The sequence below is a fragment of the Limanda limanda genome, chromosome 14 (assembly GCF_963576545.1).
Source record: "Limanda limanda chromosome 14, fLimLim1.1, whole genome shotgun sequence".
Taxonomy (NCBI): domain Eukaryota; kingdom Metazoa; phylum Chordata; class Actinopteri; order Pleuronectiformes; family Pleuronectidae; genus Limanda; species Limanda limanda.
The window spans coordinates 1,173,499-1,198,255 of NC_083649.1; the positions used below are offsets into that span (position 1 = coordinate 1,173,499).

General features: G+C 40.6%; 1 protein-coding gene across 2 annotated transcripts; it reads right to left on the reverse strand.

Annotated features, from left to right (window-relative positions):
• Positions 1–18,991: 18,991 nt before the first annotated feature.
• On the reverse strand, positions 18,992–21,996 carry LOC133019380 (interferon-induced transmembrane protein 1-like). Of its 2 annotated transcripts, none has more exons than XM_061085837.1 (4): positions 21,955–21,996; positions 20,723–20,770; positions 20,222–20,556; positions 18,992–19,526 (listed from the first exon to the last, which is right to left on the reverse strand). In XM_061085837.1, exons 3-4 carry the CDS (start codon positions 20,552–20,554, stop codon positions 19,344–19,346), a joined length of 516 nt encoding a protein of 171 aa, XP_060941820.1. In that variant the 5' UTR covers positions 20,555–20,556; positions 20,723–20,770; positions 21,955–21,996; the 3' UTR covers positions 18,992–19,343. The 2 variants fall into 2 exon arrangements, with proteins under 2 accessions (XP_060941820.1, XP_060941821.1); XM_061085838.1 differs by having other exon boundaries at positions 20,678–20,770.
• Between the last annotated feature and the right edge of the window lie 2,761 nt (positions 21,997–24,757).

Sequence of the window (24,757 nt, forward strand, 5' to 3'; positions counted from 1 at the left end):
GCTAACAGCTACAATGAGCTTATAGCCACCACTGAGCTGACATGCACAGTGAGCTAACAGCTTACAGCCACAATGAGCTAACAGCTAACAATGAGCTAACAGTAAGCTGACATGTACAGTGAGCTAACAGCCACAATGAGCAACAGCCACAGTCACCTGACAGCTGACATGTACAGTGAGCTAAAAGCTACAACAAGCTAACAGTGACCTAACAGACACAGTGACCTAACAGCTACAATAAGCTAACAGTGAGCTAACAGCTAACAGTGAGCTAACAGCTAAGAGTGAGCTGACGGCTTACAGCCAGAGTGAGCTAAAAGCTACAATGAGCTAACAGCCAACAGTGAGCTAACAGCCAACAGTGAGCTAACAGCCACAGTGAGCTAACAGCTAACAGCCACAGTGAGCTAACAGCTAACAGCCACAATGAGCCAACAGCTAACAGCCACAGTGAACTAACAGCTAACCAGAGGTGTAAAAAGTACTGAAATATTGTACTCAAGTAAAAGTACCTTTACTTTGATGAAATTGTACTTAAGTACAAGTAAAAGTACCCATCTAAAAATCTACTCAAGTAAAAGTAAAAAGTAATTCATTTAAAATGTACTTTAAGTAAAAGTTACTTAGTTACTTCCAACAACTTGATGGGGGCCGCTCCTATACAGTGCAAAAAAGGACAAGGGGTCATAAATCCAATCCAAAAACAGTTATTTTTAATTAAAGTAGAATCTTTACAAATATAAGTGCAATGACATTAAACATGTCAAACATTTAACATGTCAACACAACATTTAAGAACTTTTGGGAGGACATGTCAAGACATGAACCACATGACAGCTAAAATAAAAAGTTTAAATGTCGCTGTCCCACTGTATATTTAAACTTTGGTTAAACTTTGGTCCACCTTTAGAGCACTAGTCTACAAACATCTTGCTGAGATGTGGCCACGGGTTTTCTTCATCTGCTTTAATCTCAACTGGCAGAAAGTTTGATGCTTCCGCTTGTTGGTTGTTCGCAATATCATCCTTCTCTAGCTCTCGTGACATCGACTCCATCATCCACTCTATGCAGCATCTACCACCAGTGTTGAGCTAGTTCACACCTCATGAACTAGTTCAAAATTCAGTTCATACAAGTAAACATGAATAGTTCACGTTCATAGTTCACCATTTAAATTCTGAACTAGTTCATAGTTCAGTTAATTTCATAGTTTTAAGGTGGAAAGTGAGAATGAAAGACTTAACTTGTATTTTAAAGAAAACTTTATCAATCACCTCCCCTTGCCTTAAACTGTACTTCATATGTATCAATTACTAAAGTAAATGTTTTTTTTTTTATTAGGGCCCGAGCACAGACATCAAAGGTGTCTGGTGAGACCCTATTGAAATTGTAAGGATTATTATTATTATTATTATTCAGGCAAATGAATTGGCTTTTTGAGGGCTTTAACATGCTCAACTTCTTACCAAAATTTGCAGAAAGTTAGAAAGTGGTGAAAATTTACGTATTTTGAAGGAATTTTCAATGGGCGTCGCAAAATGGCTCAACGGTGCCCCCCGAGACAGCCCGAGACCCCCGGAAGGTGTTCCCATTGACCGATCTTCACAAAAATCAATACACAGGTGTATCATGACCAGACAAACAAAAACGTCTCTGGGTGCAATTGGAAAAACACAACAGGAAGCCTGCTATTTTGTATTTAGTGGCCATTTTGGCCATATTCCACATTTTTTCTTTGATACACTTGTACCATGGTTTTCATCGGATCAACTTCAAATTGAGATGAGTGTCATCACGACAAGATGGAGATAAAAACTGACTGACAGATTTGTTTTTAATCACACGGTGTGACCGTGGCGTGGTGTCAAAGTTTGATTACACGCCATTAAAACACGATGTTCTGTAACGCAAACATACATGGACCATGAATCCTTTGATTTCAGTCTTCCTAGATCAAAGGAAACTTTATGTCTTGCAAAGGTCACGTCTCTTTCTCTCTCAGAACTGGTTATTTTTGTTTTTTCAGACAAAAAGCATGCAACGCTTCAAAATGGATGTGCTCGGGCCCACCCAGTGCTGCTTTGCAGCCCTAAAAATGTTATATTATTTTATAATTATTTTACTTCTGTATTTTTGATTCTGTATTTTCTTTCTTCTGCATCTTCTTCTGCTTATAATTTTTGTTAATAATCATAATAAAAATAATAATTAATTAGGGCCTGAGCACAGACATCAAAGGTGTCTGGTGAGACCCTATTGAAATTGTAAGGATTATTATTATTATTATTATTATTTATTATTATTATTATTATTATTATTATTATTCAGGCAAATGAATTGGCTTTTTGAGGGCTTTAACATGCTCAACTTCTTACCAAAATTTGCAGAAAGTTAGAAAGTGGTGAAAATGTACGTATTCTGAAGGAATTTTCAATGGGCGTCGCAAAATGGCTCAACGGTGCCCCTCGAGACAGCCCGAGACCCCCGGATGGTGTTCCCATTGACCGATCTTCACAAAAATCTATATACAGGTGTATCATGACCAGACAAACAAAAGAGTCTTTAGGTGCAATTGGAAAAACACAACAGGAAGCCTGCAATTTTGCATTTAGTGGCCATTTTGGCCATATTCCACATTTTTACTTTGATGTACTTGTACTTAAATATGATTTTGATTATTTAGCAATTCATTATTTTTACGTGTGAAATATATGTTCTTTCTACAGTGCTTCAGTCAACAGAAGTTAAGTATGTGGCAGACATTAACTGGTTTTACACCAGATTCAGTGACAATAAAATGAATCAAATGTAAAAACAATAGTTATTATTATTATTATTCAGGCAAATGAATTGGCTTTTTGAGGGCTTTAACATGCTCAACTTCTTACCAAAATTTGCAGAAAGTTAGTTATTAGGGCCCGAGCACAGACATCAAAGGTGTCTGGTGAGACCCTATTGAAATTGTAAGGATTATTATTAGGGCCCGAGCACAGACATCAAAGGTGTCTGGTGAGACCCTATTGAAATCGTAAGGATTATTATTAGGGCCCGAGCACCGAATGGTGAGAGGCCCTATTGAAATTGTAAGGATTATTCTTATTATTATTCTAACCCAAATGAATTGGCTTTTTGAGGGCTTTAACATGCTCAACTTCTAACCAAACTTTGCAGATAATTAGAGAGTGGTGAAAATTTACGTATTCTGGAGAATTTGGAAATGGGCGTGGCAAAATGGCTCAACAGCGCCCCCTGGAACCCAGCCCCTAGGTTTCCACATAACCGATTTTCATCAAAATCGGGCAAGAGGTGAATCGTGACTAATCATGAAAAAAAGTCACAAAGGGCATTATGAAAAACGCAACAGGAAGCCCGCCATTTTGGATTTAGTGGCCATTTTGGCCATTTTTGCGATTTTTGCTTTGTCGTACTTGTCCAAGGGCTTTCATCAAATCAACTTCAAATTCAGATGAGTGTCATCACAACAAGATGGAGAAAAAAACTGACTTAAAAAATCAACTTTTCGTCACACTGTGTGACCGTGGCGTGGCGTCAAAGTTTGATTAAACGCCATCAAAACACGAGGTTCTGTATCTCGGACAAACACGGTCCAATCAGGTCCAATCTACACACATAAGACAAGAGAGCCGGCCTAATGACATCTGCACTGAAATAATTACTTAATATCACAGCGCCCCCTGGTGGCAACAGGAAATGTCTTGTTTTTTGCATGTCTTACACTTGGATTTATTCCTCCTCATCCACTGACCTCAACCATGTCAAACTCTTTCAAATGGGTCTCAAGACATTGATAATGAAGATGTAAGATTACTGTGACTTTTCGTCAAACACAGTATTAATGGCGTGGCATCAAAGTTCATCAGCTCGCCGTGAAACACGAAATTGCTGTAACTTCCGTGTTCATGGTTCCATCTCACTCAAACTACATGTGTGTGTTAACATCCCCCCCCTGAAGATATTCATATGGTTTGAAGAAATGGGCGTGGCAAAAAAACTGACTAGCGCCCCCTAAAGGGCAGCCCCGGCACTACAATTGGCCGACATGTACAAAAATTGAGTATGGCATGTGTCTTTTCATAACAAACAAATAAGTCTCTTGGATCAATATGTTAGACCAAACAGGAAGCCCGCCATTTTGGATTCAGTGGCCATTTTGACCATATTCCACATTTTTACTTTGACATACTTGTCCCAGGGCTTTTATCAGTTCAACTTTAAATTCAGATGAGTGTCATCACAACAAGATGGAGATAAAAACTGACTTAGGGATTTATCGTTCGTCAAACCGTGTGACCGTGGCGTTGCGTCAAAGTTCATCAACTCGCCGTGAAACACGAAATGTTGTTACTTCAGTGTTCATGGTTCTATCTCACTCAAACTACATGTGTGTATCAACAGCCCCCCCCCTGGAGATATTCATATGGTTGTAAGGCCGTGTGACCGTGGCGTCAAAGTTTGATTAAACGCCATCAAAACACGTTGTTCTGTATCTCGGACATATATTGTCCAATCAAGTCCAAACTAGACATGTAAGACTAGAGTCCCGGCCTGATGACATCTACACAGAAATCATGCCTTTAAATCACAGCGCCCCCTGGTGGCTACAGGAAGTGAAGCGTTTATTGTCCAATTGAGTCCAAACTAGACATGTAAGACTAGAGTCCCAGCCTGATGACATCTACGAAGAAATCATGACTTTAAATCACAGCGCCCCCTGGTGGCTACAGGAAGTGAAGCTTTTATCCTTGCCACAGAGAGGAAAACGCATCCAACGTGGAGACGTGCGCTTGGTCATCGACCGCTCTCTCCCCCAACTGCAACAGGCTTCAACGTGCAGGTGCTCGGGCCCGCAAGTGCTACAACGTAGCCCTAGTTATTATTATTATTATTCAGGCAAATGAATTGGCTTTTTGAGGGCTTTAACATGCTCAACTTCTTACCAAAATTTGCAGAAAGTTAGAAAGTGGTGAAAATTTACATATTCTGAAGGAATTTTCAATGGGCGTCGCAAAATGGCTCAACGGTGCCCCCCGAGACAGCCCGAGACCCCCGGAAGGTGTTCCCATTGACCTATCTTCACAAAAATCGATATACAGGTGTATCATGACCAGACAAACAAAAAAGTCTCTTGGTGCAATTGGAAAAACACAACAGGAAGCCTGCTATTTTGCATTTAGTGGCCATTTTGGCCATATTCCACATTTTTTCTTTGATACACTTGTACCAGGGTTTTCATCGGATCAACTTCAAATTGAGATGAGTGTCATCACGACAAGATGGAGATAAAAACTGACTGACAGATTTTTTTTTAATCACACGGTGTGACCGTGGCGTGGTGTCAAAGTTTGATTACACGCCATTAAAACACGATGTTCTGTAATGCGGACATACATGGACCATGAATCCTTTGATTTCAGTCTTCCTAGATCAAAGGAAACTTTATGTCTTGCAAAGGTTACGTCTCTCTCTCTCTCAGAACTGGTTATTTTTGTTTTTTCAGACAAAAAGCATGCGACGCTTCAAAATGGATGTGCTCGGGCCCACCCAGTGCTGCTTTGCAGCCCTAAAAATTTAATTTATTATTATTATTATTATTATTATTATTATTCAGGCAAATGAATTGGCTTTTTGAGGGCTTTAACATGCTCAACTTCTTACCAAAATTTGCAGAAAGTTAGAAAGTGGTGAAAATTTATTTTTCATTATGGCCCGAGCACAGACATCAAAGGTGTCTGGTGAGACCCTATTGAAATTGTAAGGATTATTATTATTATTATTATTGTTATTATTCAGGCAAATGAATTGGCTTTTTGAGGGCTTTAACATGCTCAACTTCTTACCAAAATTTGCAGAAAGTTAGAAAGTGGTGAAAATTTACGTATTCTGAAGGAATTTTCAATTATTATTATTATTATTATTTTCTTCTTCTTATTATTATTATTATTCAGGCAAATGAATTGGCTTTTTGAGGGCTTTAACATGCTCAACTTCTTACCAAAATTTGCAGAAAGTTAGAAAGTGGTGAAAATTTACGTATTCTGAAGGAATTTTCAATGGGCGTCGCAAAATGGCTCAACAGTGCCCCCCGAGACCCCCGGAAGGTGTTCCCATTGACCTGTCTTCACAAAAATCGATATACAGGTGTATCATGACCAGACAAACAAAAAAGTCTCTGGGTGCAATTGGAAAAACACAACAGGAAGCCTGCTATATTGCATTTAGTGGCCATTTTGGCCATATTCCACATTTTTTCTTTGATACACTTGTACCAGGGTTTTCATATTATAATTGGACCTTAAATGAACAACACATTCAGCTAAAAGTCCTCCTACAGGTAGTTTTACCAGTAAAAGAGCACATATAATTTAAAGTGGCCATTTAGAATATAGGACCAGATGGTGAATATCCCTTGTACTTTTGAAGGTCTTCTGCACAATTTAGGTTACCAACTACCAGTAGATTAGCAGGTGTTAGTGGCCATAAATTAGGGACAAAACTTCCCTTAGTTCAGTTTGTTTTTGTTTTTTCTTTCCTCTCTTCCCCGCCGACATGTCACCTATATGGAGATTAATGACTTCCTCACTGAACTAGATCCACTCAGCCGCAACAAGGGAGTAGTGGGGTGCAGCCAGACGCCCGCAACACCGTAGCAACATGCAGGTCCCACCCGTTGATGGGCAGATTGTGCTCGGGGAATCCCCCACTAGTTGGACCCAAACCAAGCCAACTTACATTGTCCTGTCCTGAAACACACACACCTGTGAGACACACAGAGAAATAGGCCACCTGGTTAGCAGCATTCCTCAGACACCTGATCCTGCTGTTTGAGGCTGCAAAAAAAGGGCTTTTACGCCCCTCAGCTCCTACATGATGAAAACAAGACTCGAAAACAAGACGACAGAGTTAAAAGTTTGCGTCTATGTGATTACGTGCTCAAAATGACAATGCTAACATCCTGGTGTTAAGTAAGTACAATGTGTGCTATGTTCACCACCCAAGGTTTTGCATGTTAGCACTTGCTTGTTGGCACGTGTCAGAACCAACAGCTAAGACAGTTGAAAAGGTGTTTTCACATGGTTATTCATAAACTGAGGAATTAGATATTTGGACATTTTGACCTGATGCTGGCGCTAAATGAAAACCCAGTTGTTCTCCACAGTTATTACAGTTTATCCTGACGGGTCTGTCAATGTGTGAAGCAATTTTCATGGCAATCCATCCAATAATTGAGATATTTCACAATAACAACCAAAATTTGGAAACTCATGGTGACACTAGAGGAAAACTCGATACGATTCATCCTCTGGGCACCATCAATGTCTGAACAACAATTAATATCCATAGTTATTCAAATGAACTAAAGAACACAGTTGTTTACCTCCTTGTGACACTAGAAGCAAAGTTGTGGGATCACCAAACTGAGTAAGATTCATCCTCTGGGGACCATCAATGTCTGAACAAAATTCCATATCCAATAGTTGTTGAGATTAACTGGAAACTACAATTTGTAACCTCATTGTGACTGAAGGGGAAAAGTCATGGGATAACCACACTCAGTAGGGTTCATCCTCTGGGGACCATCAACATGTCCTAACTATAGTTGTTGAGATATTTAAGTTCAAACAACTGAGGTGGACCAACCAACTTACTGTCAGACATTTGCATCTCTACAGCATGACTAAAAATAACAGAGATGAAAAAAACAGGAATCAGTTTCTGAAGCTGATCTCACTTAACTTTCCATAGTTGTGAAACTGTTGCTTTTCCCCCACAACACATTTGGACATTTTGCTCTCTGCTGCCCCCTCAGGCAGTAAATATAACAGAGGTCAAGATGTAATTTCAGGAGTTGAATGCCGCCTGCCACTTTGTTCAATTATTTTTTATTTACTGCAACCACCAGTACATAAACACATTTGTGCACCTCATGTGGGTGAGACTGTGGCCTGGATGCCATGGTCCCCTGATGTGAGCAATTTCTGTCACCACAAAGGTTGAGTTTAAAACCGAGCGTTAGGGAACAGTGTCTCACCCCCTGGAGCGAGGGAAGTAATCAGTGCGGAATGGCTGCAATTTCACCCTGAGCTTTGGATTTTGCCAATACAGTAAGTGCATTGTTATTTTGAATGTGCAGATAGCTGTATTTAACTAAAACTATATTTGACTCACTGGTGATGCCTAGACTCAACAATGATTAGTGGGCACTACTATTCCAGGCTCAAATTGTCTCAGAAACAACAGGAAACAGAGGGTGGCTGATAGAAACCTGTTTCCACACCACTCTAACATGTCAAAATGTCAGTAATGGGTTGATTAGCTCCCACCTTTGTTTTAAGAGTGGTGGAAAACACAGGATTCACCAGTGAGCAATAACACAACGGATAGCATGAGCGACCATAAACACAACCTGCCTGAACACAACCATGTTTGTTCAACATTGTCAACGTTGGGAAGCTACGTCAACACCACCAAAAGAAATAGTGTCTCTTGTTTTGGTCAACAGTGAAGGGACGGATACATGAAATGTGCTTTATTGTGATTCATTTTCTTACATTTACCTGCAATTAATGGATGAAATGAAGGAAACGAGCCATTATAAGTTTGACCCCAAAATGGATGGACAAGTCCCTCAGGAAAGTCATGATGAGCAACTTGGATTTAGAAATGTGGCATGTTTACTTCATTGCAATCCACTCGAGACTTTCACAATAAAACAGCTTGTTTGCCACATTATTTCCAAGCAGTGGCGGCCATTGTTCAAGCCAAACCAGGCTACAACTGATGACACTGAGGTCGTGTCCTTGGTTTTTCCGCAGCTGCATGGGGGTGTGCATTCTACAATCAAAAACTAATACACAAGGAGTTTTTCATTGGCTGATTCTTGTATTCTTGTGTATAAAGCCAAGAAAAATAAAAGAATCGGTGAATACAAATATTCACTGTTAATTAGGGCCCGAGCACAGACATCAAAGGTGTCTGGTGAGACCCTATTGAAATTGTAATGATTATTATTATTATTATTATTCAGGCAAATGAATTGGCTTTTTGAGGGCTTTAACATGCTCAACTTCTTACCAAAATTTGCAGAAAGTTAGAAAGTGGTGAAAATTTACGTATTCTGAAGGAATTTTCAATGGGCGTCGCAAAATGGCTCAACGGTGCCCCCCGAGACAGCCCGAGACCCCCGGAAGGTGTTCCCATTGACCTATCTTCACAAAAATCGATATACAGGTGTATCATGACCAGACAAACAAAAAAGTCTCTTGGTGCAATTGGAAAAACACAACAGGAAGCCTGCTATTTTGCATTTAGTGGCCATTTTGGCCATATTCCACATTTTTTCTTTGATACACTTGTACCAGGGTTTTCATCGGATCAACTTCAAATTGAGATGAGTGTCATCACAACAAGATGGAGATAAAAACTGACTGACGGATTTTTTTTTAATCACACGGTGTGACCGTGGCGTGGCGTCAAAGTTTGATTACACGCCATTAAAACACGATGTTCTGTAACGCGGACATACATGGACCATGAATCCTTTGATTTCAGTCTTCCTAGATCAAAGGAAACTTTATGTTTTGCAAAGGTTACGTCTCTCTCTCTCAGAACTGGTTATTTTAGTTTTTTCAGACAAAAAGCATGCAACGCTTCAAAATGGATGTGCTCGGGCCCACCCAGTGCTGCTTTGCAGCCCTAAAAATTTTATTTATTATTATTATTATTATTATTATTATTATTATTATTATTATTCAGGCAAATGAAATGGCCTTTTGAGGGCTTTAACATGCTCAACTTCTTACCAAAATTTGCAGAAAGTTAGAAAGTGGTGAAAATTTACATATTCTGAAGGAATTTTCAATGGGCGTCGCAAAATGGCTCAACGGTGCCCCCCGAGACCCCCCGAGACCCCCAGAAGGTGTTCCCATTGACCTATCTTCACAAAAATCGATATACAGGTGTATCATGACCAGACAAACAAAAAAGTCTCTTGGTGCAATTGGAAAAACACAACAGGAAGCCTGCTATTTTGCATTTAGTGGCCATTTTGGCCATATTCCACATTTTTTCTTTGATACACTTGTACTTATTATTATTAGGGCCCGAGCACAGACATCAAAGGTGTCTGGTGAGACCCTATTGAAATTGTAAGGATTATTATTATTATTATTCAGGCAAATGAATTGGCTTTTTGAGGGCTTTAACATGCTCAACTTCTTACCAAAATTTGCAGAAAGTTAGAAAGTGGTGAAAATTTACGTATTCTGAAGGGATTTTCAATGGGCGTCGCAAAATGGCTCAACGGTGCCCCCCGAGACAGCCCGAGACCCCCGGAAGGTGTTCCCATTGACCTATCTTCACAAAAATCGATATACAGGTGTATCATGACCAGACAAACAAAAAAGTCTCTTGGTGCAATTGGAAAAACACAACAGGAAGCCTGCTATTTTGCATTTAGTGGCCATTTTGGCCATATTCCACATTTTTTCTTTGATACACTTGTACCAGGGTTTTCATCGGATCAACTTCAAATTGAGATGAGTGTCATCACAACAAGATGGAGATAAAAACTGACTGATGGATTTTTTTTTAATCACACGGTGTGACCGTGGCGTGGCGTCAAAGTTTGATTACACGCCATTAAAACACGATGTTCTGTAACGCGGACATACATGGACCATGAATCCTTTGATTTCAGTCTTCCTAGATCAAAGGAAACTTTATTTATTATTATTATTATTCAGGCAAATGAATTGGCTTTTTGAGGGCTTTAACATGCTCAACTTCTTACCAAAATTTGCAGAAAGTTAGAAAGTGGTGAAAATTTACGTATTCTGAAGGAATTTTCAATGGGCGTCGCAAAATGACTCAACGGTGCCCCCCGAGACAGCCCGAGACCCCCGGAAGGTGTTCCCATTGACCTATCTTCACAAAAATCGATATACAGGTGTATCATGACCAGACAAACAAAAAAGTCTCTTGGTGCAATTGGAAAAACACAACAGGAAGCCTGCTATTTTGCATTTAGTGGCCATTTTGGCCATATTCCACATTTTTTCTTTGATACACTTGTACCAGGGTTTTCATCGGATCAACTTCAAATTGAAATGAGTGTCATCAAAGCAAGATGGAGATAAAAACTGACTGACGGATTTTTTTTTAATCACACGGTGTGACCGTGGCGTGGCGTCAAAGTTTGATTACACGCCATTAAAACATGATGTTCTGTAACGCGGACATACATGGACCATGAATCCTTTGATTTCAGTCTTCCTAGATCAAAGGAAACTTTATGTCTTGCAAAGGTTACGTCTCTCTCTCTCTCAGAACTGGTTATTTTTGTTTTTTCAGACAAAAAGCATGCAACGCTTCAAAATGGATGTGCTCGGGCCCACCCAGTGCTGCTTTGCAGCCCTAAAAATTTTAAATTTATTATTATTATTATTATTCAGGCAAATGAATTGGCTTTTTGAGGGCTTTAACATGCTCAACTTCTTACCAAAATTTGCAGAAAGTTAGAAAGTGGTGAAAATTTATTTTTCATTATGGCCCGAGCACAGACATCAAAGGTGTCTGGTGAGACCCTATTGAAATTGTAAGGATTATTATTAGGGCCCGAGCACAGACATCAAAGGTGTCTGGTGAGACCCTATTGAAATTGTAAGGATTATTATTATTATTATTATTCAGGCAAATGAATTGGCTTTTTGAGGGCTTTAACATGCTCAACTTCTTACCAAAATTTGCAGAAAGTTAGAAAGTGGTGAAAATTTACGTATTCTGAAGGAATTTTCAATGGGCGTCGCAAAATGGCTCAACGGTGCCCCCCGAGACAGCCCGAGACCCCCGGAAGGTGTTCCCATTGACCTATCTTCACAAAAATCGATATACAGGTGTATCATGACCAGACAAACAAAAAAGTCTCTTGGTGCAATTGGAAAAACACAACAGGAAGCCTGCTATTTTGCATTTAGTGGCCATTTTGGCCATATTCCACATTTTTTCTTTGATACACTTGTACCAGGGTTTTCATCGGATCAACTTCAAATTGAGATGAGTGTCATCACAACAAGATGGAGATAAAAACTGACTGACAGATTTTTTTTTAATCACACGGTGTGACCGTGGCGTGGTGTCAAAGTTTGATTACATGCCATTAAAACACGATGTTCTGTAACGCGGACAAACATGGACCATGAATCATTTGATTTCAGTCTTCCTAGATCAAAGGAAACTTTATGTCTTGCAAAGGTTACGTCTCTCTCTCTCTCAGAACTGGTTATTTTTGTTTTTTTCAGACAAAAAGCATGCAACGCTTCAAAATGGATGTGCTCGGGCCCACCCAGTGCTGCTTTGCAGCCCTAAAAATTGTATTATTATTATTATTATTATTATTATTCAGGCAAATGAATTGGCTTTTTGAGGGCTTTAACATGCTCAACTTCTTACCAAAATTTGCAGAAAGTTAGAAAGTGGTGAAAATTTACGTATTCTGAAGGAATTTTCAATGGGCGTCGCAAAATGGCTCAACGGTGCCCCCCGAGACAGCCCGAGACCCCCGGAAGGTGTTCCCATTGACCTATCTTCACAAAAATCGATATACAGGTGTATCATGACCAGACAAACAAAAAAGTATCTTGGTGCAATTGGAAAAACACAACAGGAAGCCTGCTATTTTGCATTTAGTGGCCATTTTGGCCATATTCCACATTTTTTCTTTGATACACTTGTACCAGGGTTTTCATCATTATTATTATTATGATTCAGGCAAATGAATTGGCTTTTTGAGGGCTTTAACATGCTCAACTTCTTACCAAAATTTGCAGAAAGTTAGAAAGTGGTGAAAATTTACGTATTCTGAAGGAATTTTCAATGGGCGTCGCAAAATGGCTCAACTTATTATTATTATTATAATTATTATTATTATTATTATTATTCAGGCAAATGAATTGGCTTTTTGAGGGCTTTAACATGCTCAACTTCTTACCAAAATTTGCAGAAAGTTAGAAAGTGGTGAAAATTTACGTATTCTGAAGGAATTTTTAATGGGCGTCGCAAAATGGCTCAACGGTGCCCCCCGAGACCCCCCGAGACCCCCGGAAGGTGTTCCCATTGACCTATCTTCACAAAAATCGATATACAGGTGTATCATGACCAAACAAACAAAAAAGTCTCTGGGTGCAATTGTAAAAACAAAACAGGAAGCCTGATATTTTGTATTTAGTGGCCATTTTGGCCATATTCCACATTTTTTCTTTGATACACTTGTACCAGGGTTTTCATCGTTTATTATTATTATTCCTATTATTATTATTTTTCTCCGCTTAAATGAATTGGCTTTTTGCGGGCTTTAACGTGCTCAAAAATGTTTTAAAGTTTTTTATTAAATTAGAAATGTGTGAAAATTGTATTATTATTATTATTATTCATTATTATTATTATTATTATTATTATTATTATTATTATTCAGGCAAATGAATTGGCTTTTTGAGGGCTTTAACATGCTCAAATTCTTACCAAAATTTGCAGAAAGTTAGAAAGTGGTGAATATGTACGTATTCTGGAGGAATTTTTAATTATCATTATTATTATTATTATTATTCAGGCAAATGAATTGCCTTTTGAGGGCTTTAATTTTAGTTAGTTCTCCCCTCTGGGGAGTGATCTCTGACCTGTTAATGGATGAGTATAGAACATGGGACATCATCATTATTATTATTATTGTTGTTATTCAGGCAAATGAATTGGTTTTTTGAGGGCTTTAACATGCTCAACTTCTTACCAAAATTTGCAGAAAGTTAGAAAGTGGTGAAAATTTACGTATTCTGAAGGAATTTTCAATTATTATTATTATTATTATTATTATTTTCTTCTTATTATTATTATTATTATTCAGGCAAATGAATTGGCTTTTTGAGGGCTTTAACATGCTCAACTTCTTACCAAAATTTGCAGAAAGTTAGAAAGTGGTGAAAATTTATTTTTCATTATGGCCCGAGCACAGACATCAAAGGTGTCTGGTGAGACCCTATTGAAATTGTAAGGATTATTATTATTATTATTATTGTTATTATTCAGGCAAATGAATTGGCTTTTTGAGGGCTTTAACATGCTCAACTTCTTACCAAAATTTGCAGAAAGTTAGAAAGTGGTGAAAATTTACGTATTCTGAAGGAATTTTCAATTATTATTATTATTATTATTTTCTTCTTCTTATTATTATTATTATTCAGGCAAATGAATTGGCTTTTTGAGGGCTTTAACATGCTCAACTTCTTACCAAAATTTGCAGAAAGTTAGAAAGTGGTGAAAATTTACGTATTCTGAAGGAATTTTCAATGGGCGTCGCAAAATGGCTCAACAGTGCCCCCCGAGACCCCCGGAAGGTGTTCCCATTGACCTGTCTTCACAAAAATCGATATACAGGTGTATCATGACCAGAAAAACAAAAAAGTCTCTGGGTGCAATTGGAAAAACACAACAGGAAGCCTGCTATATTGCATTTAGTGGCCATTTTGGCCATATTCCACATTTTTTCTTTGATACACTTGTACCAGGGTTTTCATATTATAATTGGACCTTAAATGAACAACACATTCAGCTAAAAGTCCTCCTACAGGTAGTTTTACCAGTAAAAGAGCACAGATAATTTAAAGTGGCCATTTAGAATATAGGACCAGATGGTGAATATCCCTTGTACTTTTGAAGGTCTTCTGCACAATTTAGGTTACCAACTACCAGTAGATTAGCAGGTGTTAGTGGCCATAAATTAGGGACAAAACTTCCCTTAGTTCAGTTTGTTTTTGTTTTTTCTTTCCTCTCTTCCCCGCCGACATGTCACCTATATGGAGATTAATGACTTCCTCACTGAACTAGATCCACTCAGCCGCAACAAGGGAGTAGTGGGGTGCAGCCAGACGCCCGCAACACCGTAGCAACATGCAGGTCCCACCCGTTGATGGGCAGATTGTGCTCGGGGAATCCCCCACTAGTTGGACCCAAACCAAGCCAACTTACATTGTCCTGTCCTGAAACACACACACCTGTGAGACACACAGAGAAATAGGCCACCTGGTTAGCAGCATTCCTCAGACACCTGATCCTGCTGTTTGAGGCTGCAAAAAAAGGGCTTTTACGCCCCTCAGCTCCTACATGATGAAAACAAGACTCGAAAACAAGACGACAGAGTTAAAAGTTTGCGTCTATGTGATTACGTGCTCAAAATGACAATGCTAACATCCTGGTGTTAAGTAAGTACAATGTGTGCTATGTTCACCACCCAAGGTTTTGCATGTTAGCACTTGCTTGTTGGCACGTGTCAGAACCAACAGCTAAGACAGTTGAAAAGGTGTTTTCACATGGTTATTCATAAACTGAGGAATTAGATATTTGGACATTTTGACCTGATGCTGGCGCTAAATGAAAACCCAGTTGTTCTCCACAGTTATTACAGTTCATCCTGACGGGTCTGTCAATGTGTGAAGCAATTTTCATGGCAATCCATCCAATAATTGAGATATTTCACAATAACAACCAAAATTTGGAAACTCATGGTGACACTAGAGGAAAACTCGATACGATTCATCCTCTGGGCACCATCAATGTCTGAACAACAATTAATATCCATAGTTATTCAAATGAACTAAAGAACACAGTTGTTTACCTCCTTGTGACACTAGAAGCAAAGTTGTGGGATCACCAAACTGAGTAAGATTCATCCTCTGGGGACCATCAATGTCTGAACAAAATTCCATATCCAATAGTTGTTGAGATTAACTGGAAACTACAATTTGTAACCTCATTGTGACTGAAGGGGAAAAGTCATGGGATAACCACACTCAGTAGGGTTCATCCTCTGGGGACCATCAACATGTCCTAACTATAGTTGTTGAGATATTTAAGTTCAAACAACTGAGGTGGACCAACCAACTTACTGTCAGACATTTGCATCTCTACAGCATGACTAAAAATAACAGAGATGAAAAAAACAGGAATCAGTTTCTGAAGCTGATCTCACTTAACTTTCCATAGTTGTGAAACTGTTGCTTTTCCCCCACAACACATTTGGACATTTTGCTCTCTGCTGCCCCCTCAGGCAGTAAATATAACAGAGGTCAAGATGTAATTTCAGGAGTTGAATGCCGCCTGCCACTTTGTTCAATCATTTTTTATTTACTGCAACCACCAGTACATAAACACATTTGTGCACCTCATGTGGGTGAGACTGTGGCCTGGATGCCATGGTCCCCTGATGTGAGCAATTTCTGTCACCACAAAGGTTGAGTTTAAAACCGAGCGTTAGGGAACAGTGTCTCACCCCCTGGAGCGAGGGAAGTAATCAGTGCGGAATGGCTGCAATTTCACCCTGAGCTTTGGATTTTGCCAATACAGTAAGTGCATTGTTATTTTGAATGTGCAGATAGCTGTATTTAACTAAAACTATATTTGACTCACTGGTGATGCCTAGACTCAACAATGATTAGTGGGCACTACTATTCCAGGCTCAAATTGTCTCAGAAACAACAGGAAACAGAGGGTGGCTGATAGAAACCTGTTTCCACACCACTCTAACATGTCAAAATGTCAGTAATGGGTTGATTAGCTCCCACCTTTGTTTTAAGAGTGGTGGAAAACACAGGATTCACCAGTGAGCAATAACACAACGGATAGCATGAGCGACCATAAACACAACCTGCCTGAACACAACCATGTTTGTTCAACATTGTCAACGTTGGGAAGCTACGTCAACACCACCAAAAGAAATAGTGTCTCTTGTTTTGGTCAACAGTGAAGGGACGGATACATGAAATGTGCTTTATTGTGATTCATTTTCTTACATTTACCTGCAATTAATGGATGAAATGAAGGAAACGAGCCATTATAAGTTTGACCCCAAAATGGATGGACAAGTCCCTCAGGAAAGTCATGATGAGCAACTTGGATTTAGAAATGTGGCATGTTTACTTCATTGCAATCCACTCGAGACTTTCACAATAAAACAGCTTGTTTGCCACATTATTTCCAAGCAGTGGCGGCCATTGTTCAAGCCAAACCAGGCTACAACTGATGACACTGAGGTCGTGTCCTTGGTTTTTCCGCAGCTGCATGGGGGTGTGCATTCTACAATCAAAAACTAATACACAAGGAGTTTTTCATTGGCTGATTCTTGTATTCTTGTGTATAAAGCCAAGAAAAATAAAAGAATCGGTGAATACAAATATTCACTGTTAATCAAAGCTTCTCTGCCCACAGCCCTGAGTTCACTCAAGGGAAATATCTCCAACATGGCAAAGTCGTCAGTAGAAAACCAAACTTTCCTGTCCAAACCCAGCCTTGAATAAGGAGAAAACAACCTCTATTTGGCACTCGCTGAATGACTTCATTATATTTCAAAATCCAGCCAACGAGTCCATGAAAAAGAGGAGACGCTGAATTTTACGAATCCAGTCCAGAGCGCAGACAAAGCTCTGTGCCTGCAGTCAGTTATTAAAGGTCAGGTAACAACAAAAACACACACGTTAGGAAATTTCCCACAATGATGAAGGCATTCAAATGCACATCTAAATCAACACCAGTGTCTGATGCTGGACCTCTAAAACATTAAGGCTGATTAGAGTGCACTGTACTAAACTGTTTTGGAGCCTCGTTTGAGCCCACTTCACTTGGAAGTGGCTTTTGAGCTGTTGAGAGCAGAAATCCACCAAAGTGACCCAAAGTGGAGACATATGTTTTCAAATAATCCTAAATAATCCTTTTGGATTAAAAAAAAGACTGTGCTTTCGCTCTCCAGAGGATGCAGAGCAGCAGAGACACAGCCCTCTCCGCCCGGATGGAAAACACAGACGATGATGATGATGACCTACATTATCGTGCAGTGGGCCCAGGCTGCAGAGACACAGAGCAGGCCGGCCTGTGGCAGCTTCAAGGCACAGGTGTGGGGGTAAAAGGCAGACAAAAGGGTTCCAACCTGAATGCACGGAGGAGTGCATGTTAAACACACGCGGCTGTGGGGATGAGCGCCCTATGTTTCTGGAGGGCCCCCCCCCTCTGTGGCTGCCTTTGATATGTGCCACAACCTGCCACCTCCAGGGGCAAGGCACACTCAAGGGGAATGTTAAACGGTCCTTCCCTTTGAGAAGATATGTTCAATATGAATCATTGATGACCGCCCCCCCCCCCCCCACCCCTACATCTCCAAATCTGATACCTTCCAGCTACAATAACCAAGCAGCACAAATGTTATGCTCTCATTAAGAGCATCAGTGCTAATTAGAGGCTAATTCATGGCAGATTGGTTTAGCAGCTGCCGGGGAGCAAAGAAGTCACAGAAACAGGAATGGATCCTCTCTGTGCATCTGAGCAGGAAGGGTGTTCTTTAGATTCCTGCCCTGGTTCCTACCTGAAGCTCGTGTGTGAGCTCAGCCCTGACCGGCCATGCCCAGAGGCCTGAGCACATTAATTCAATAGTTCTCTCTTTGCTGACATGTGTCTGGCCTCTTCCCTTCTGCTGGGATTATGACTCGTTGCGTCACATCCACCCTGCTGCACCAGAGCTCCACAGCACGTCAGGCCTCAGAGAATGAAAATGCATGAAACAGCCGTGCTAGGCTTTCTCTGCTGTGACACATGAAGATACTGGTTGTGTGAACTGGATTTTCTCCTGGCTCTTTTTACCCTGCTCTCTCCCTGACGTCTGCGTGGCTGCCGCTGGCGATCCACTGGACTGGGGGGCGGGCTTTCCCAGTACAGCGTCGGGAGGTGTGACACAGCAAGCTCCCTGATTGGCTAAACGAGTTAAACAGCCACCGCGGCCGTCCAATCGGAGCAGCCTCCTGCGTGAGGCCGTCCATCTCGATCGCTCCCTAGCGCTTGTCGTGCGTAATGGACACATCTAGATCTGGTTGTGTTTTATTATTGCTAATTTTCCCTGTTTATTTTGTTCATACCCTGCAAACAAAAGGCACAACAAATCAAAGTTTTGATACATTTATTTTGAAATGGTTTCTTTTATTTTGAAAAGGTACTTCCTGAATAATAATGAACGAGCGTCTGTGGCAGCTTTAAATCACTTGTCACTGATTTATTAACGTTGAATCTGCTCTCTCATAACTGTTCTTAGCTTTTTGTAGCTGTCGTCCTGTTTCAGATTTAAGTCTGAAATGTTCTGTAACAATTTGATCAAATCACACGAGTTAGGAAACTCTTTTATTGTCAAATGAAACAGTTTGGACACACAAACACAAATCAGTCGTGTTCACATGTTTAAGGTATAAAATGTGACAGATCAAAGGAACGTAGCGGCAGCAGCTGACGACTCAGCTCGTTTACAAGCTGCCGCCCCAAAAGTCGTAGATGTACAGTGAGTCATATGGTTCATCGATCAAGAGAATAATAGAAATGATGATGCAGACGATAACCAGAGATGCAACGACGATGTTGAGTGTGCGGGCGGTGGAGCCGTGGTGTCGGGCACCAACCATATCTCCAGCCATCTTCCGGTCTCTGGCCTGAAAGAACCAAAGCATTTTCATGTTCAAAGTTGATTCATCATCAAACTTAAAAATTACAAAAACTGAACTGATCTCAATCTGATCCTCTTATTTCAGTCAGTGAACATGTGTTGTTGGTGTGTTGGTGTGGACGGAGGAGGTTCTAATTTGAACTGTATCAGTGTGGGTGGAGCCTCAGTCTGTGTTACCTCTCACAGTAAAGGTCTTTTCACACCAAGTCTGTATTCTTCAATTTCAAACCATCATCCAATAAAATCCTCTCACACTGAAACCTTGCACAGGGAGTCTGATGTGTTTTATTATTCTTTTTGTTCTAAGTCGAGCAGCGACGAGGATTTTGTCGTCCTCTCACTTGCTGAAAAAGAAAAAGGAAACATTGGCTCCGTCCAATTCTGAGCAGTCAATTTCTGCTTCTGAACAACGAGCTGAGAAATGGTCCTGATGGTTTCCAAGTCTTTTTGAGTCGTCCAGTTTGATTTGCTTCCAGCTCAGACACCACACATCGAGGAGAGGAAAACTAATTTCTGTGGTCCAGTTGATTTCGGAGTCAGTATTTCAACGTGTTTGACGCAAATTGAGATTGTGTTATATTTTTTAACGTGTGACAATTTTGCACGCGAAATACTTGGACTTGCTTTGTAAATACAGTCGACTGGGACATGAATGATGGAACACGTCACACATGAGCTCACCTTGATCGAGCAGATGAGAGCTGCCAGTCCGAGGCAACAAATGTTTGCGTAGAAAAGACTGAGTATGGACCAGACGATGTGGTCCCGGGGGGGCTCAGTGGAGATCTGCACTGTGGTATGGTCAACCACTACAGGTCCAACAGGCTGTCCAGGCTGTCCGCCCTGTCCAGGAGGGCCGAACTGTCCAGGAGGGCCGAACTGTCCAGGAGGGCCGAACTGTCCAGGAGGGCCGAACTGTCCAGGAGGGCCGAACTGTCCCGGCTGTTCAGGGTACCCATTAAACTGCCCCTCATACAGTGGAACAGCCTCACCTCTCTTACCATCAGGATCCATTTCTGTCAGATAGAACAAACAGTACACAAGTTAAAAAATGTCCTGAAGAGTTTTCAGACTCACTTCATGTTCTGCATTCAACAAATCCTCCTTTAGATCCTCCTCCAGTGTCACATTTGAAACCTTTAAAACATGAGCAGCCACAAGGAGCAAACGTTCACGTCTGACCTGCTGTCGTCCGTTGATGAAGAGTCACACACGTCTGGATGAAAGACCCTGAAACACCAGAGAGGAACGGACCAATACTTTATGGTGAATGCTCTGTAATATAAAGATCCTTTCTAGTCTTAATGACACTCACAGCACTTTACAGTACAGGTTCTTTTCCATTCACACTCACATTCATACTGTGCCTCCATGGATATTACTTTTTCTATCAGGGGCAATTTGGGGGTTCAGTATCTTGCCCAAGGACACTAAGGCAGACAGATGGGGAAGACTGTGATCGAACCACCGACCTTCAGCCACCACCGCTTCTCATTTTTAACCATAACCGAAATAAAATCTGATAAACTAACTAACTAACTAACTAACTAACTAACTAACTAACTAACTAACTAACTAACTAACTAACTGACTAACTAACTAACTAACTAACTAACTAACTAACTAACTAACTACATTACATTACATTACATTTCATTTAGCTGACGCTTTTATCCAAAGCGACTTACAATAAGTGCATTCAACCCTGAGGGTACAAACCAAGAACAACAAGAATCAAGACAGTAAAATTTCTTCGAAATAAAGCAAAACTACAGAGTGCTATAAGTAAGTGCCATTTTAGTGCTACCAAAGTGTTAGTTTTCAAAAGTGGTTAGTGTTTTTTTTTTTTTTTTATTTTTTTTTATTCAAGGTACAGTCGGAAGAGGTGTGTTTTTAGTTTTCGGCGAAAGATGTGTAAACTTTCAGATGTCCGGATGTCGAGTGGGAGCTCATTCCACCATTTAGGAACTAACTAATCGTGATCCTGCACGTGATCATCTCTCAGTACGTTTGTATTTCTATCTTACTGGGGACACTCATTTACATAGTACATTCCTGAGCCCCTAACCTTAACCATCTCAACTAAATGTTTAAACCTAACCTAAACCTAAACCTGATTCTAACCCTGGAACCAAGTCATAACCATCAAACAGTCAAATAAAAGTGAGGACCACTCAAAATGTCCTCACTCTGTAGGGTCTATGCTTAAAATGGTCCCCACAGAGACATGAGTACAGGAACATGCACGTGCACACACACCAAACTGACGGACTCTTGTTATTGACTTTGTTAAATAAAAGTTCAAAGTTCAATGTAAACAGTTTGTTTGAGATTCATTTTCAGACACGAAGAAGAAACACGAAGAACTAAGAGACTAAACAGGGTTTAAAGCAGAGAAGAAGAGACGATCTTACCTCAGCCACCGACATCAGACTCTACTCTGCTGCTCTGATAGGACGAGGGGAGCGTTACATCATCATCATCGTCATCATCATCATCATCATCATCATCATCATCATCATCATCATCATCATCATCTTCAAGAAAAACAGGAAGCGAAACTAGCAACGGCCAACAGCTGCTCTGTTTATACAGACTATGAGAGACTGTTTATAAGATGATCAGTGACTGTATATAAAGACCATCAGTGAATATATATATAACCAGATTTACTACAAACCAACAGGTCTGTGTGGAGAGTGAACGTCGTCGTGTCCCAGTTGCTGTCATTGTTCCACAGAAATCATACGAGTCACATCTGATAAACGAACGTTTATTATTAATCTGATAAATACATGAAAACCTGTTGTGACATGTCGTCTCTCTGACAACAACTGGCGCTCATTACCCATGAGCCTCGCTGGTTGTTACTATTCTTCTCCTAAATGTCCAGCAGTGTGACATCAGAGGTCTGGAATGTCCATGTCCACACTGTCTCTGATGCTGTGAGGGACGGACCTGACCCCAGGCAGGGCAGTGGGCGGAGCCACACGCTTCAGGGGCAGTACTCGTACACACCTCTGGCGACGCCTTCTTCAATCTCTGAAGGAGGCAAGAGTAAATCCTCTCCTGAAGAAACCCACCCTCGACCCGTCTGCAGTAAATAACTACAGACCTGTCTCTCTTCTTCCCTTTGTTTCCAAAACTCTCGAGCGTGCAATCTTTAATCAACTCTCCTCCTATCTGAACCACAATAATCTTCTTGACCCTCGCCAGTCTGGTTTCAAGGCAGGTCACTCAACTGAGACTGCCCTCCTTGCTGTCTCTGAGTAGCTTCACACTGCTAGAGCAGATTCTCTCTCCTCTGTCCTTATCCTTCTAGACCTCTCTGCTGCATTTGACACAGTGAACCACCAGATCCTGATCTCATCCCTTCAGGACCTGGGTATCTCAGGCTCTGCTCTCTCCCTGCTCTCTTCCTACCTCAACGAACGCACTTATCGGGTAACTTGGAGAGGATCTGTTTCTGAACCTTGTCCTCTCACTACTGGGGTCCCTCAAGGTTCGGTCCTGGGTCCTCTCCTCTTTTCTTTGTACACCAACACTCTCTGCTCTGTCATTCACTCACATGGCTTTTCCTACCATAGCTATGCTGATGACACCCAACTAATCCTGTCTTTTCCCCGATCAGAAACACAGGTAGCAGCACGAATCTCTGCCTGTCTGACTGACATCTCTCAGTGGATGACCGCTCACCACCTGAAGATTAATCTTGACAAGACTGAAATACTTTTCCTTCCAGGGACAAACTCTCCCACCCATGACCTGACTATCAACTTTGACAACTCCGTGCTGACCCCCACTCAGACCGCTAGGAACCTGGGTGTGACACTCGACTGCCAACTCTCCCTTTCTGCCAACATTTCTGCAACAACGCGGTCCTGTAGATTCATGCTGTACAACATCCGGAGAATACGCCCCCTTCTCACTCAGAAGGCGGTGCAGGTTCTGGTCCAGGCCCTGGTCATCTCACGCCTCGACTACTGTAACTCCCTCCTGGCAGGTCTACCTGCTACTGCCATCCGACCTTTGCAGCTCATCCAGAATGCAGCAGCTCGACTGATTTTTAACCAACCTAAATTCACTCGCACTACTCCGCTCCTCCGCTCCCTACACTGGCTACCAGTGGCTGCCCGCATCCGGTTCAAAACACTATGTTGTGCAATAGAAGGGTGACTCGTTGTTGGCTAATTATCAATAATCATGGAATATGATTATTGAAACAATAAAGATTATTTATCTAAAAATAATTAGATTATTAATTGAAGATGATCAGTAATCAAATAACAATAAAACTATTAATGAGTAAATAAGGAAGTTTAACAATTAAGAATTATTAAATCACTAATTTGAGAATAATAAAGTTTATCAATTAAGAATAATTAAATACTCAATGGAAAACTTAAGAATAATCAATCAATGAATAACAAACTATTAATGAAAAACAAGTAATTATCAATTAGAAAGTACAAGCTGTCAATTAACAATGTTAAGGTTATCAACCAAGAATAATGAAATAATTAGTCAAAACAATAAAATTATCAATTTAAGAATAATACTATCTATATTAATACTCGAAGAGGGCACCACCCTGGTAAACAGGGACCAGCAACTTAGTCTATAAATATCAGTCTCATCTGATAAAGTTAAATTGATAATCTCAATATTGGATATTAAGGATTATATAATTAACAGTGAAGGCTTGAGTTCGAGCACTGGCTATAGTTATCCAACTGTGTTCACAATGTCATGCACAAACAATCACAAGATCCAAATACTTTAAGTATAAAAGAGGATTTATTAAAAAGAAGCTATAAAAGTCAATGTTGTTCAAAATGATTCTTCACTTAACACAATCCGCTATACACAATACAGCCACATCACATTCATCACAATATATCACACTGCAATACTTCTGATAAAGCTGTGTTTGTATGTGTATGTGTGTGTGTGAGTGTGTGTGTGAGTGTGTGTGTGTGTGTGTGTGTGTCTGGGAGAGAGAGAGGAAGAAGGGGGGTCGATGACTCACGAGTCTTAAGAGGGCCGGCTTAACCCTGGTGGTTGACTACAGAATTGGTGATGTAATAAGCTAGAACTACAACTCAAGATGGCGGAGTCGCCTAAGAGGTTTAGAGTCCTGAATGGAGGCAGGCCTCGATGTGTATTACAGTCGATGGCCGCCGGACCATGTGGCTTAGAATCAGACTGATCAAAGAT